This window comes from Cataglyphis hispanica, chromosome 15 (assembly GCF_021464435.1).
Source record: "Cataglyphis hispanica isolate Lineage 1 chromosome 15, ULB_Chis1_1.0, whole genome shotgun sequence".
NCBI lineage: Eukaryota > Metazoa > Arthropoda > Insecta > Hymenoptera > Formicidae > Cataglyphis > Cataglyphis hispanica.
This window is the reverse complement of record NC_065968.1, coordinates 2,493,059-2,504,930: the sequence shown is the minus strand read 5'-3', so window position 1 is coordinate 2,504,930 and position 11,872 is coordinate 2,493,059. Positions and strand designations below refer to the sequence as shown.

Sequence of the window (11,872 nt, the reverse complement as noted above, 5' to 3'; positions counted from 1 at the left end):
AATTAAACATGTGTGAGAATAATTATGTTTTTCAAATATAATATAATAACAAGTCTTTTTTATATTTGAAAAAAAAAAATATATATATATATATATATATATATATATATATATATATATATATATATGACATACAGAGAGAGGAAGATACAGGTGAAAAATTTTGTTATGATGCACAGTTTTATTTTTTGCATAAGTGAAGAGTACATGTTATATCCTCCTTATTAACTGCGAGTTCAGTCAATACAGGCACCGCAGGTGACTTTTTTTTTCTATTTTTTTAACCATCTATTCGCACTAAGTATGCATAAATACAATATAGAAACATAAGCAAATAAACTTAGAAAGTATAATATTGAATGTTGGGGTAAATAATAAAATTCTGAGGGATAAAGCTAAAGTATCACTTTTTTTTTCCAGAGCTGTAACATAGAATATGAAAAAAGATCTCTGGTCACTAATGTTACTGCTGCATTTACAATCATTCCAGAGAATATATTAATCATTTATATAATATTATATAATATTACATAACTGCATTAATGGATACTATAATAATAATAATAATAATAATAATAATAATAATAATAATAATAATAATAATAAATTCATGATTCTAAAATTTACATATTAATAAGTTAATAATATAAAGTTTCTACAGTAGTAGGAATTATAATAGTAAAAAATAACAATAATTCTGTAGAATGTATGTGTATCTTTGCATAGAATGTCAAACAGTCGAGAAAAAATTTACTTTAACATAGAAAAATAGTTTCAATATATAGATAAGATCGATTATATTCAATAATATTGTAAACATTTGTCCGAATATCCATGCATTAGTTCGAAAATTTGATCTAAATGCGATCTTATTCGATTCTGATTCAATCAGACAAAATTTATCATAATATCTATTATGATCTCTGGAAATTTTCATGGACGCATATTATCGTTTATGTACAGACATAAATTAATCCTTAAAATGCTATTATTCGCATAATAATTCATAGTCACAACTTTGAAGCAACTTATCCATATTACGATCATAATTTTATAACAGAAATAATATCTCAAACATGATTGTATAGTATACCGGTTACCTTATTAAGTACGTACAAGCACAAAGCATTTTTCTCCTGTATGTACTTTGTCTTCCATGCCTTTGTATGTTCTATATCTTATTCCAGCTCCTAATGTTAAAAATACAAATCGATACTTTAAATTATCAGTGATACAGCATGAGCAATGATTTAATCAGAAAATCATACGTGCCGTTTAAACTTAGCATGACAGTCCCAGTGAATGATTAGCCTCTCATGTTTTACAACAGAGAGCTCCAAGGTACTTAAAGAGCGAATAAGGATTTGTCTTGATCTTTGTTAATTTGGCGCTGGATATTCTGATTACCAGTTGTTGAAGAGTTCGAGGTGGCAGTTGCCGCTGTAGGGAGAGTCGGCAAAGCTTCAGCCGCGGCCGCACGTTCTGCTAAGAAACGCTCGAATTCCGACGATGTCAAAGATTCCTGATCGCCTTGCCCTCCAGGCTGTAATATAAATTATGTTATTCGACAACAGTTTTCTTGTGAAATTTAATTGCAAAAAAAAATTTGATACGTAATCTTTTAGACTTGTGTACTAGGAACTCTTACAAATATTTATGGCCTGCTCTTAACAATTATAAAGAAAATTTTTATGCCTATACGATACTTACTGTACGATTTAACCAGGCTGCCATTTCATTGATTTCAGATTCCACGTTCGGCTAAGTATCGAAAAACAAACACAAACATTGAACAAAATGACCAAAAAAAAAAATGCAAACAATATACATTAATATCGATGCAAACAAAATCCAATGGTAACATAATTGAAACTAAAAACTTTTGTTTTTAGAAGCAATTGTGATAACGTATATTTAACATGTATAAGCAGAATTTATTAAATTACCATACCACCTTGCTCCCTTTTAGTGTCTGTGTGTTTCTCTAATTCAACCTGTTATCTCTATTTAAAGCAATTTCGCAAATTTTAATAACTTCACTGCTTTAATAAATCTTTTTAGTGACTAACAAACATCATCTCTTTATTTATTTCTATTATCTTATCTCTATTATCTCAATTTATTTCTATTATTAAATAATTTAAAGTATAATTTGTAATTTTTAATATCCGAAATTGCTTTATAAGAGATTTATAATAGTGCCGCCAATACTCAGATTACTTGCTTATCTTGGATGTATTTATCAAGAATATCCGGTTTATAAAAGGTATTTTTTACTTGGGTATTATCTGTTATTGTCGATAACAGCTAGATACCTGGGCGTAGAAACTATCATATTGAGTATTAACAACACTTATCATTTAAGTTAACATCAAATATGAATTGTAGAACTTATATTGTAGAATATACATACATACATACATACATACATACATACATACATACATACATACATACATACATACATACATACATACATACATACATACACACACACACACACACACACACACACATATATATATATATTTATGTCTAATATTTTATAAAAAGGAATAATTTTGTTGTATGATTCTAAAAGAATAATGATTAATTTTAATTATTTAATTTAGGTTAAGGAGAAAAAAGAATGTTACGCACGCTAGCACTAGTAGCAATCTGCTGAGGTAGCTTAGGGTTATTGCGATTGAGAATTGCCGTACTTAGGCTAGCTCCTCTCACCTGCTCCAAGTTATCCTCGTATTTGCTGCCACTGTAAGTTTGAAAATAACATATTTATTATTATTTTTGTTACTATACATTTTGTTATTATACATTATATGTTTTTGTACTGAACTATATACAGACATGTTATTTCATTAAAACAATTTCCTCTGCTATTATAAAAAATAACAGAATTTTAATTATATAATAAAATAGAACATAATACCTATTCTTTGTTGTTTCATATGTTGCATTGCGCGATTGTGCAAACATATCAAATTCATCATTATCTCCTTCTTTTTTCTTCTTTTGGTCCATTTTTTTTTTATCCGCATCTTCGGCTGCACCTATTATTTGGAACAAGATAGAATAATATCAATCTTGAGGAAAGAAGATAGATATAGTCACATATGAAATATATGAGCAAATTATATATGTATATAAATATAATTTCACAAAATTTAAAGCAGCACTATATATTGTAACAAATTTATATCAAATTGTTTTAATTTTAATGTTTACCAAGTTCGCTCATCTGTTTTGTCAAATCCTGCATATCGTCGGACAAATCTATGAGCGATTCCGCTTCTCGTTTAGTACGAGCTGAAGTCGATTCGACATTCGGTGGGTGTCCGATCGCCTGAGCTAATATAGTGCTTGCCGGCATTTGCGCCTTATTCTTTGTATAACGTGAATAACGAAGAAATAGATTGTTTAATTCATCGTTAATGCGTAACAATTCCGCTGTCATTTCGTCATGAGCCAGTTTACCAATTAAATCAACAACACGTTCTTGCATCGCCTTACATGTTGAATAAAGTTCCTGCAAATATTTTAATAATGTATTATAAACTTTTCCATACATATTGCTGGTTATAAAAATATAGTCTTACAAAGTAAAAAACATATGTATGATTATATGAAAAAAATTATCTAAAATATTACAAACAAATTTAAAACAAAGAAAAAGAGATTGCTTATAAGATTCATACATTTAATAGCTCAATATCGGCGGAATCTGGTTGTTGTTTACTTTGATCTGGGCTTGTAAAGTACGCCAACATTTCCGATAATACACGCATATTTCCTTGAACGACATCAAGCTCACTTTGTAACTTGGCCAGCTGTTGTTCATTCAACTGATTTAACTGTCCAACAGATTGCGATGTTTGAGGAGGTAAATGTGTTCCCAAAGAGGCAGGCTGCTCACATGTAGTCAGACTTGCTGGAATTTGTTCTGTTTCAGGTACACTCTGTAAAAATATTATTTAAAAAAAGAATTATTTTTAATTTTTAAAACATGGAGAATGATTTATATTCTATTAAGTAGATGTCTCTCACTCTTTCTGGCGTGATAATGGGCGCCATGGCATCCAGATCAGTCATTGGAAATTGTATGCCTTTTATCTTCAATTCTTGATAAACCTGCACAACGCCTTGAGTGTGTGGCTGATGACGGAATGTATCTGCCCATGTTTGGATCAAACTTAGGACTTTCTCCTGAACTGCAGTTGGTGGTTCATTTTTGGGACCGATTAATTTAACTAAGTCCTGCACAAATTCTCTTGAACAAGCAAGAGCATGAAAACGTTTTCCACAATTCTTCACGCATGTCTCCAATACCTGTTACATACGTCACTATAATTATTTTTATAATTGCATAATGTTATAAGTTATGCTCTTATTCACAATATTACAAGAATACTATCATTTATGTCATAGATATAACAACACTTACTAACTGATTTAATTGACACTGATTATATAAATTGATCAAAGGTCAAAAATGTCAATGCTTGATTATATCATTTACAACGTTATGTTACAAAGATACATATATGATGTATCTTACATTGAGTAATATTACATCAAGCAAATTAGATCATATTTATCATATCTGATCATATAATTCATTATAGTTTAATACTAACGGTAAGTGTATACATGACTATAGTATAATTTTTGCCAGCCGCCTGATTGAGCCTGCGTTTGATTGCTTTAATAGCATCCTTTGGCCCATCCTCAGTTTCGTTTATAATATCACATATTTCCATGTTAAGTGTCCAATTCTCGCTTGGTAAGCTACCATCTGTAGCGGATTCTGAAATAACAAGAGAAAAACTGAAGGCGAGGTACAAAAATAAGTAAGTCACTATCGCAGCTTATCTAAAGCAATATTGATACATAATAGCCTTTTTATTTATAGTTAAATCAATCCGTTAAAATGGGAGAAAATATGTAGACCTATATCATGTTTGGAGCATGTAGATATTTCTTTGGAATATAAAAAAAATAAAAAGATTCTAAATCGGCGTAATTCAACTCGCGACGTATGTAAATAAAAAAAAAATGTATTCACCGATCTTTTGCCCTACTGGCGTGGAAAAGGGGTTGGTTACTCCAAAAAGTGACATTTTCTCGTGGCACGTAGTAGAACCTGCGCTTGTCAACCGTCGCGTTTTCTCACTCGCTCACTCGCATACGTATACGGGAAACGCGGTCGCGATAATCGCTCGACGCAGCGATGACAATTGGCGCACACTGACAATTCGTTCAATTTCGTGTAACACCGATTGACAGAATCATATGATACGGTACGCAGAACGCCGTATAGCACGTATGCACATATATATACATATACATACGAGCACAGAAATCGCGAATGCACGAAATCGCGCGGCCGCCAATCAGCGCTGCGCAAAATAGGTGCGAAACGCCCTTTAAATACGATCCCCCATACACGCTCCACCGCTTGCACTCCTTGCGAGTGCAGCGGGTGCAGTCGAAAGTCGAAGGCCGGACTATAAACTCTCGATCTGCGCGTTATTCAATCCTGATGATTCACTCGCAGCAGTGTGTTAGGTGTAGATGTAGAGTCTGTAGGAAACACTGCATCTCGTAGCAAATGAGAACCAATCGGATGCATTATCCGGCACGGCGGTGTGACGTTTATTTTGTCGCACTAATTGCGAATCGTGCCGAATAATCGGTATATTTTCGTATTTACGTATCATTTTGCCGTTCGCGTTTGCGATTGATATATTGAATGAAAATAACGGAAATATCTTGTTTTTTTTAACTCTGCGATGATATTTCAGATGAACGAAATATCATCGCAGAATAATCGGCGAATAAAATTTTCGTGAATAGTATCATCGTCACCTGATCGCGGTATTTGTAACGATTTTCATGTGAGGGAAAAATATCGGATCGCGTACATTCAAGGGTGCGTCCGATTCTCCACCCGAATGCGCTCAGAAAGTGTTCAGATTCCTTCCAACTCCCGCCGGACTCTTAAGTGAGACGTTCAAATTGTCACTTCATCCACCCGAGAGAGTGTAAAAGTCACCCGGCTCGTAGAATCGGGTGGTTTGGGTGGTGGTGACGCAATATGCGGGCAATATTGAAATGTCTAGTAAATCTAGTTCATTAAGTCAATATCGGGCATCAGACTATGGAGTGCGTTCAGATTTTATTATTCTCTCAAACACTTTTCGTTAGACTTCGCCCATCACCCGCTCATTTAACTATCATTCATCGGATGGAGAATTGGAACACAGCTCAAAGTACGTGAATTTTCATTATTCAAACGAGTATGATACGAGTACCGATAATGCAGGTAAATCGATACAAATGCAATACTTGATTACAAATGCTGTTTTTTACTTTGCAGTGTCGGTGTAAGCTAAATCAGACTCCTTCATGACATCAGCGGAACATTTTATTAGTCTTATAACAGTAGCAAGTGCAAAGAAATTAGCTACTGCGCTTGTTATCTGTTTTATTATATACCATGGAGTCATACATCTTATTTATGGTATAATAGAAAAGTCTTTTATCTAACCGTTAATTTATTTATCTCATATATTTATCCCATACAATATAAAGTTTTGAGATAAACAACTCCTATAAATTTTCTGATGCATAATTTTATCAAAAATAATGATATTATTTTAATTCTGTGACGATAAATTTTTTTATTATTTTTAAATTTTCTCAACAAAAATATTTTATTTTTGTCACAATTTATTGGCATCATAAATGAAAATTTAAAAATTTCCACAGGTAGCGATTCTTGCAAATGGTTATTGACAGAAGGTAGATACAAAGGAGATAAAGAATGGCAACCATACGGTTGCATGATGCATCATTATACGCAAACGTAAGATTTTTATCTTTAATTTGCTTTAAAGATTAACTTTTTCATGTATAAAAAATATTTGCTTTCTTTTGCAGAGACAGCAGAAGATGTATGAGATATCTAGCTTTCATGGGCCACCATAATCATTTTGTATTCATTGGCGATGCTAGAGTAAGACAATTGTATAAATCTTTTGTTTCACAATTTGTGATTGATGGCAAAGCATCAGATCTCACAGAATTGCCGGAAAACTCAGACTTGGGTTTCAACGACGGGCAGCTTAAATTAAATGTACAGTTCTTATGGCGACCACGACTCGATAATTCTATGATAGCAAACATTAGAGGCTGGATGGTAATGTAATTATATGTTACGCAACGAAAAAATATGTATATCAGATCATATGTAATTAGAAATAATACAATTTCTATAATTCGACATTACAGCAAACGGATGCGCCTAGTGTAATTGTAGCAGGTTCTGCCGCAGCTGTGATTCTTGCAAACAATAATAGTGATACGCAACTCTATTCGGAATACAGCACGAGTTTGATTCGACTGGTGCAACCGGTGGATTTTCTGGCTAAAAAAGGATCTCGATTTCTTTGGCTCTTACAGGATCCTGTACTCAAGGAAAGACTGCCTGCGCAATTGTCGAGTTTGGACAACAAACAGATCAATTTATGTAATAAGGCAGCCGAAAGGGTAATATACTGATGAAATGTAATTCACTTGACAAAATATAGTGGAAAAAAATTAATAAATATTCTATAATCGCCGCGTACACAGATATTGTCTCATAGTGAGGCTCATATATGGCAAAGCAGCAAACTAGTCGGTATGGGTGTTTTGGAGCAAAGTCCAGATGGTTATTTGGCAAGTCCATTATCGCTTCGTCATAAAGTTCAAATACTATTAAACACATACTGCAACGATCATATGAATTTCGATGATGGAAGCTGTTGTAGTTATCCTGAACCAGCAACTACTCTACAGCTGTTAAGTCTATCTGCGCTTGCATTATTGTAATTAAGTATTTAATTTATTATTTGTATGTTCTATATACATTATATGTTCTTTCCAAAGAAAGTAAGTGATAATCTGTTATAGTATAACAATAGGAGGAGGAGTGTGGTTATACAGAAAAATGTGCAAGTATCGTTCTGAAGTGTCTTATTCTTATGTTACTGTTGAGGAAGTAGAGAATACAGAAGAAGCAGGTGCTTCAGAAGTTATACAAATTAAACAACCTGAGATACAAGATTTCTACACTCTTATTACATCATTGGCTCTCTTTTCTATTATATTAGCATATTTTTACTTATGTGATAGGTAAATAATGACATGCTTAATATGAATCTGTAATTTTATTCTTGTTATATATTTTTAATTTTCTTTTTTTTATTTTTCACTTGCAGAACAAATTTCTTTATGAAGGAGAATAAATATTACAGTGAGTTCAGTTTCTGGTTACCACTAGGATATATCTTGGCTCTCGGATTATTTTTCACCGAAGATCGTGAAAGAGGACCGAGAGTATTAAATAGAGAGCAAACGGATGAATGGAGAGGCTTAATGCAGGCGGTTGTGCTCATATATCATGTCACTGGTGCCAAAAATGTTCTCCCGATTTATATGTACTTAAGATTAATTAATTCTGCCTACTTATTTCTGTCTGGATATGGACATTTTTATTATTTTTGGCAAACCGGCGACGTGTCTCTTGTCAGATTTGTCAGAGTATGTATCAGAAAAGTTATGATTGATAATCTTTAATTGTTAAAGTTACATTTTACATTTATAGTAAAGTATAATTGTTGTGTTTTAGGTCATGTTCAGATTAAACTTATTGACAGTATCGTTATGCCTTTGCATGAACAGGCCATATCAATTCTACCATTTTGTACCATTGGTGTCCTTTTGGTTTCTAGTGATTTACTTTTTGGCTTGGTTACCACCGAGAATATATTCCGGAAGTTTAGCGGAATACGGACCGAGAGCCTTGCTGTATTTTGCTTTGAAACTCTTGGGTCTTGTGTCGATAATTACTATACTATATATGTCAGAGGTAATGAACAACTTTCATTAGAGAATATGTTCAAAGTATAATACTTGTCTTATCAGCACAGGTATTTTTTGAAAAAGTTTTCGTCACGAGGCCCTGGAAAGCGTTATTTGTGACGACTGATGATGACATTCGCGAATGGTGGTCTCGTTGGAGAGTCGACAGATATAGTGTAGTTTGGGGCTTAACCTTCGGAGCCGGTCTTGTTGCACTTCAAAGACTAGATCATATTCCAGGCACTGCATTATCCTCCGTGCTGGCATTGATCTCCTTAATAGCATATACTACTTTCACAATTTTGTGTCATTCTGTATCAGAATGTGAGGAGATTCATTCTTATGTCGCTTTTATTCCGGTAAATTTTATCTTTTAATTTTTGTATTATTAATTATTCCTCTATTTTTTTTCCTTTTCTGCTTTATTATATTAATGTTATTTTTTGCTTTGTTAGATTATAGGATATATCGCTCTTCGAAATGCATCATTGGCATTACGGGGAAAGCACTCTGCACTTTTAGCTGGATTGGGTAGAATAAGTTTAGAGACATTAGTTGCGCAAGGACACATATGGTTGGCAGCAGATTCACATGGAGTGCTTGTGTTATTACCTAGATTTCCAGTATTGAATCTGTTGGTTACATCATTCATTTTCATCTGTGCCAGTCACGAAGTAACTCTCTTAAAAATTTTTTGTATTAGAAAAAACATAATTTTTCAATAGTAAAATCACAATTTTTTCAATAATAGAAATTTTCAATAATAGAAATTTTATCTTCCAGATTCATAGACTAACACATGTTTTAGCACCATATGCAGTACCAAATGATTGGAAATTAGTAGCTCGCAATTTGTTACTGTTTACAACTGTATTGGTACCCATCGGCATTCATGATGGAATGTTTTAAAAATTGGGAATGTTTAAAAAATCAAAGATACCTGCAATATTAATGTACAAGGTGTAAAAAAACTTCATATATAGACAAATCATATAAAGCAAAAAATTGATAAAGTGAACATATGTATTACAACTTTTCTTATAAGAGATAAGAAAATTGCAATTCATATTAAAATATATTTTAAAAAATATTGTATATCATAAAAACATTTTTTTATTTTATTCATTTTTTATTAGAAATGAATTAAAGAAATAGCTGTCTTTTTATTTATTTATTTGTATATTTTATTTATATTTATAATTTACATTTATATTTTTATAAATTTATTTAGTTTTAATTATATAATATATATATATATATATATATATATATATATATATATATATATATATTATATACAATTAAATATATTACAATAAATATGTTAGAGATAGAGTTTTTAGTCCTGCCTTCAGGGAATTATTGTAAAAGTCACAAAAAACATTTGATATGAGAAAAGCTTTCTAATTGACTTCTAAATTGACAAATAAGTTTTATTTAATTTATGTTACTTGAATCTTGATTGTTTGTAATCTCATTCAAATACATTGTCCTATCAAAATACTTCATTAACTATTAACTGTTCGTATATCGTGCTTTACATGACTAGTGTACACATCATAACCAAGAGATATTATATTATCATAAAGCACTCTGTATCGTGTGGGAAGGAAATAAAAATTAATGACTTGTGCTGGAGGCCATATGACCCATTCAGCTATGTACAATCTATGTGCCTTTTTTCGGACTTCATCTTTAAATTCTGCGAAGCTATTATTCTCTAGCACAGCTAGTGTCAAGAAAAACATACTTATACAAAGAGGTGAGCATATCAATTGATCTACAACTACTTTTTTTAGAACTGTACTGATGGTGCGTCCAACCATTTTGGTGTCCAAAAACTTGTACCAATAATGACAAACTATCCCAATAGACATGCCAGATATGGCCATGTTTCTTGTTCTGATAAAACTCCATCTATCCCAATCACCCTACAAAGGATAAAGAAGACTTGTTAGAATATTAAAAAAATTAGTGAAACGATATGTCTATAGTTAACAAACCTTTAATATCTCATAATGCTGCTCTAAAATATCTCCTGTCCCAGAAAGAAAAATTGATATCCCTACATTTGTATATAATAAATTTTTTGGCGAAAATAAACGTTCCCTTAAGTGATTTATTCTACCAAGAATTAGTTCCATTCCTCTAGCAATATTCATTGTCTAAAAAAACAATGAAAATAATGGAAAAGGTAGAATTTGTGAGATTCTACTTTATTCTTATATTATATCAAAAGGTTCATTATTTTTTAAGAACTGTCATAATCGAAATGATTGAAATCTTATAAAATTTAGGTATAAACTTAAAGTTTTATTGAAATAGAAGAGTGTTTGTGTATCTCACATATAAATAAGATGTACATTTTTTTATAATTTTCATTTAAAAGTATGCTTCCAATTAAAAGAATTATATTGAGAAAGAATTATATTCAGTAAAATTAAATTGATTGTCTGCTGTGAGAAACTTATCTTTTATTGATGAATTACTGTTATTTTTACAAATGAGAAACGTTTACCATCTTCTTTCCATAATATATCACTGTTTATTTTAATTTTATTTTACCGGATTTACAAATTTAATTATATTTAATCTCACACACATTGGAATCACATGGGATACAATCACTAAACGCGATATCTTCTTCTATATTTCAGGCAAAGAACAGATGTATTCTATGCATGCTACAAGAGAGCCATCTTGATTTGGTTTGCATTGTTTACAAGGAGGGGAGAATAGCGCATGCGTATCAAAGCAAAGATCAGAGTTCAAATTGAAATGTCGTTCAAGCGCAAAAAAAAGACTTTTTCTTCTTCTTTGCTTTTATATGGCCACTTCTGATCCAGATTGTAATCAATATTGTATTCGAGCTACTGATCTCTATATATAACTGGATAAGACATAGGACGAAAAGGCTGTGACCAATTGAAGATTGTGGGCTTTATCTACAATATGGCGCCTAATGTCA

At 31.8% G+C, this 11,872-nt stretch overlaps 3 protein-coding genes across 10 annotated transcripts; 1 reads left to right on the top strand and 2 right to left on the bottom strand.

Annotated features, from left to right (window-relative positions):
* Positions 1 to 161: 161 nt before the first annotated feature.
* On the bottom strand, positions 162 to 5,477 carry LOC126854989 (TOM1-like protein 2). 5 transcript variants are annotated; one of them, XR_007688178.1, is made up of 10 exons: positions 5,063 to 5,477; positions 4,635 to 4,804; positions 4,045 to 4,326; positions 3,696 to 3,956; positions 3,226 to 3,526; positions 2,930 to 3,050; positions 2,722 to 2,752; positions 1,711 to 1,761; positions 1,273 to 1,543; positions 162 to 1,190 (listed from the first exon to the last, which is right to left on the bottom strand). XR_007688178.1 is itself a non-coding variant. In XM_050602239.1 (9 exons), exons 1-9 carry the CDS (start codon positions 5,115 to 5,117, stop codon positions 1,346 to 1,348), a joined length of 1,551 nt encoding a protein of 516 aa, XP_050458196.1. In that variant the 5' UTR covers positions 5,118 to 5,472; the 3' UTR covers positions 162 to 1,345. The 5 variants fall into 5 exon arrangements, 1 of the variants encoding a protein (XP_050458196.1); XR_007688176.1 differs by having other exon boundaries at positions 2,641 to 2,752; positions 5,063 to 5,470; XR_007688179.1 differs by lacking the exon at positions 1,711 to 1,761 and having other exon boundaries at positions 5,063 to 5,476.
* Positions 5,478 to 5,628: 151 nt separating this feature from the next.
* LOC126854988 (N-acetylneuraminate 9-O-acetyltransferase) lies at positions 5,629 to 10,537 on the top strand. 3 transcript variants are annotated; one of them, XR_007688175.1, is made up of 13 exons: positions 5,629 to 6,269; positions 6,377 to 6,520; positions 6,769 to 6,865; positions 6,940 to 7,198; positions 7,291 to 7,548; positions 7,633 to 7,868; positions 7,954 to 8,175; positions 8,262 to 8,583; positions 8,653 to 8,911; positions 8,968 to 9,263; positions 9,360 to 9,578; positions 9,688 to 9,864; positions 10,454 to 10,537. XR_007688175.1 is itself a non-coding variant. In XM_050602237.1 (12 exons), exons 2-12 carry the CDS (start codon positions 6,406 to 6,408, stop codon positions 9,811 to 9,813), a joined length of 2,409 nt encoding a protein of 802 aa, XP_050458194.1. In that variant the 5' UTR covers positions 5,629 to 6,269; positions 6,377 to 6,405; the 3' UTR covers positions 9,814 to 9,922. The 3 variants fall into 3 exon arrangements, 2 of the variants coding, with proteins under 2 accessions (XP_050458194.1, XP_050458195.1); XM_050602237.1 differs by lacking the exon at positions 10,454 to 10,537 and having other exon boundaries at positions 9,688 to 9,922; XM_050602238.1 differs by lacking the exon at positions 10,454 to 10,537 and having other exon boundaries at positions 5,706 to 6,269; positions 8,672 to 8,911; positions 8,973 to 9,263; positions 9,688 to 9,922.
* LOC126854993 (mpv17-like protein 2) lies at positions 10,179 to 11,856 on the bottom strand. 2 transcript variants are annotated; one of them, XM_050602248.1, is made up of 3 exons: positions 11,507 to 11,856; positions 10,908 to 11,069; positions 10,179 to 10,835 (listed from the first exon to the last, which is right to left on the bottom strand). In XM_050602248.1, exons 2-3 carry the CDS (start codon positions 11,064 to 11,066, stop codon positions 10,413 to 10,415), a joined length of 582 nt encoding a protein of 193 aa, XP_050458205.1. In that variant the 5' UTR covers positions 11,067 to 11,069; positions 11,507 to 11,856; the 3' UTR covers positions 10,179 to 10,412. The 2 variants fall into 2 exon arrangements, with proteins under 2 accessions (XP_050458205.1, XP_050458204.1); XM_050602247.1 differs by having other exon boundaries at positions 10,180 to 10,835; positions 11,423 to 11,854.
* Between the last annotated feature and the right edge of the window lie 16 nt (positions 11,857 to 11,872).

Coding starts and splice junctions, on each gene's coding strand:
- LOC126854989 (XM_050602239.1), bottom strand. CDS start 5,117: ATGTCACTTTTTGGAGTAACCAACCCCTTTTCCACGCCAGTAGGGCAA. Junction 4,327..4,634: donor TAGTCATGTATACACTTACC/GTTAGTATTAAA, acceptor CGTATGTAACAG/GTATTGGAGACATGCGTGAA. Junction 1,762..2,640: donor AGATTGCTACTAGTGCTAGC/GTGCGTAACATT, acceptor TTCGATACTTAG/CCGAACGTGGAATCTGAAAT.
- LOC126854988 (XM_050602237.1), top strand. CDS start 6,406: ATGACATCAGCGGAACATTTTATTAGTCTTATAACAGTAGCAAGTGCA. Junction 6,866..6,939: donor ATGCATCATTATACGCAAAC/GTAAGATTTTTA, acceptor TTTCTTTTGCAG/AGACAGCAGAAGATGTATGA. Junction 9,264..9,359: donor CTTATGTCGCTTTTATTCCG/GTAAATTTTATC, acceptor TTGCTTTGTTAG/ATTATAGGATATATCGCTCT.
- LOC126854993 (XM_050602247.1), bottom strand. Junction 10,836..10,907: donor AGCATTATGAGATATTAAAG/GTTTGTTAACTA, acceptor TATCCTTTGTAG/GGTGATTGGGATAGATGGAG.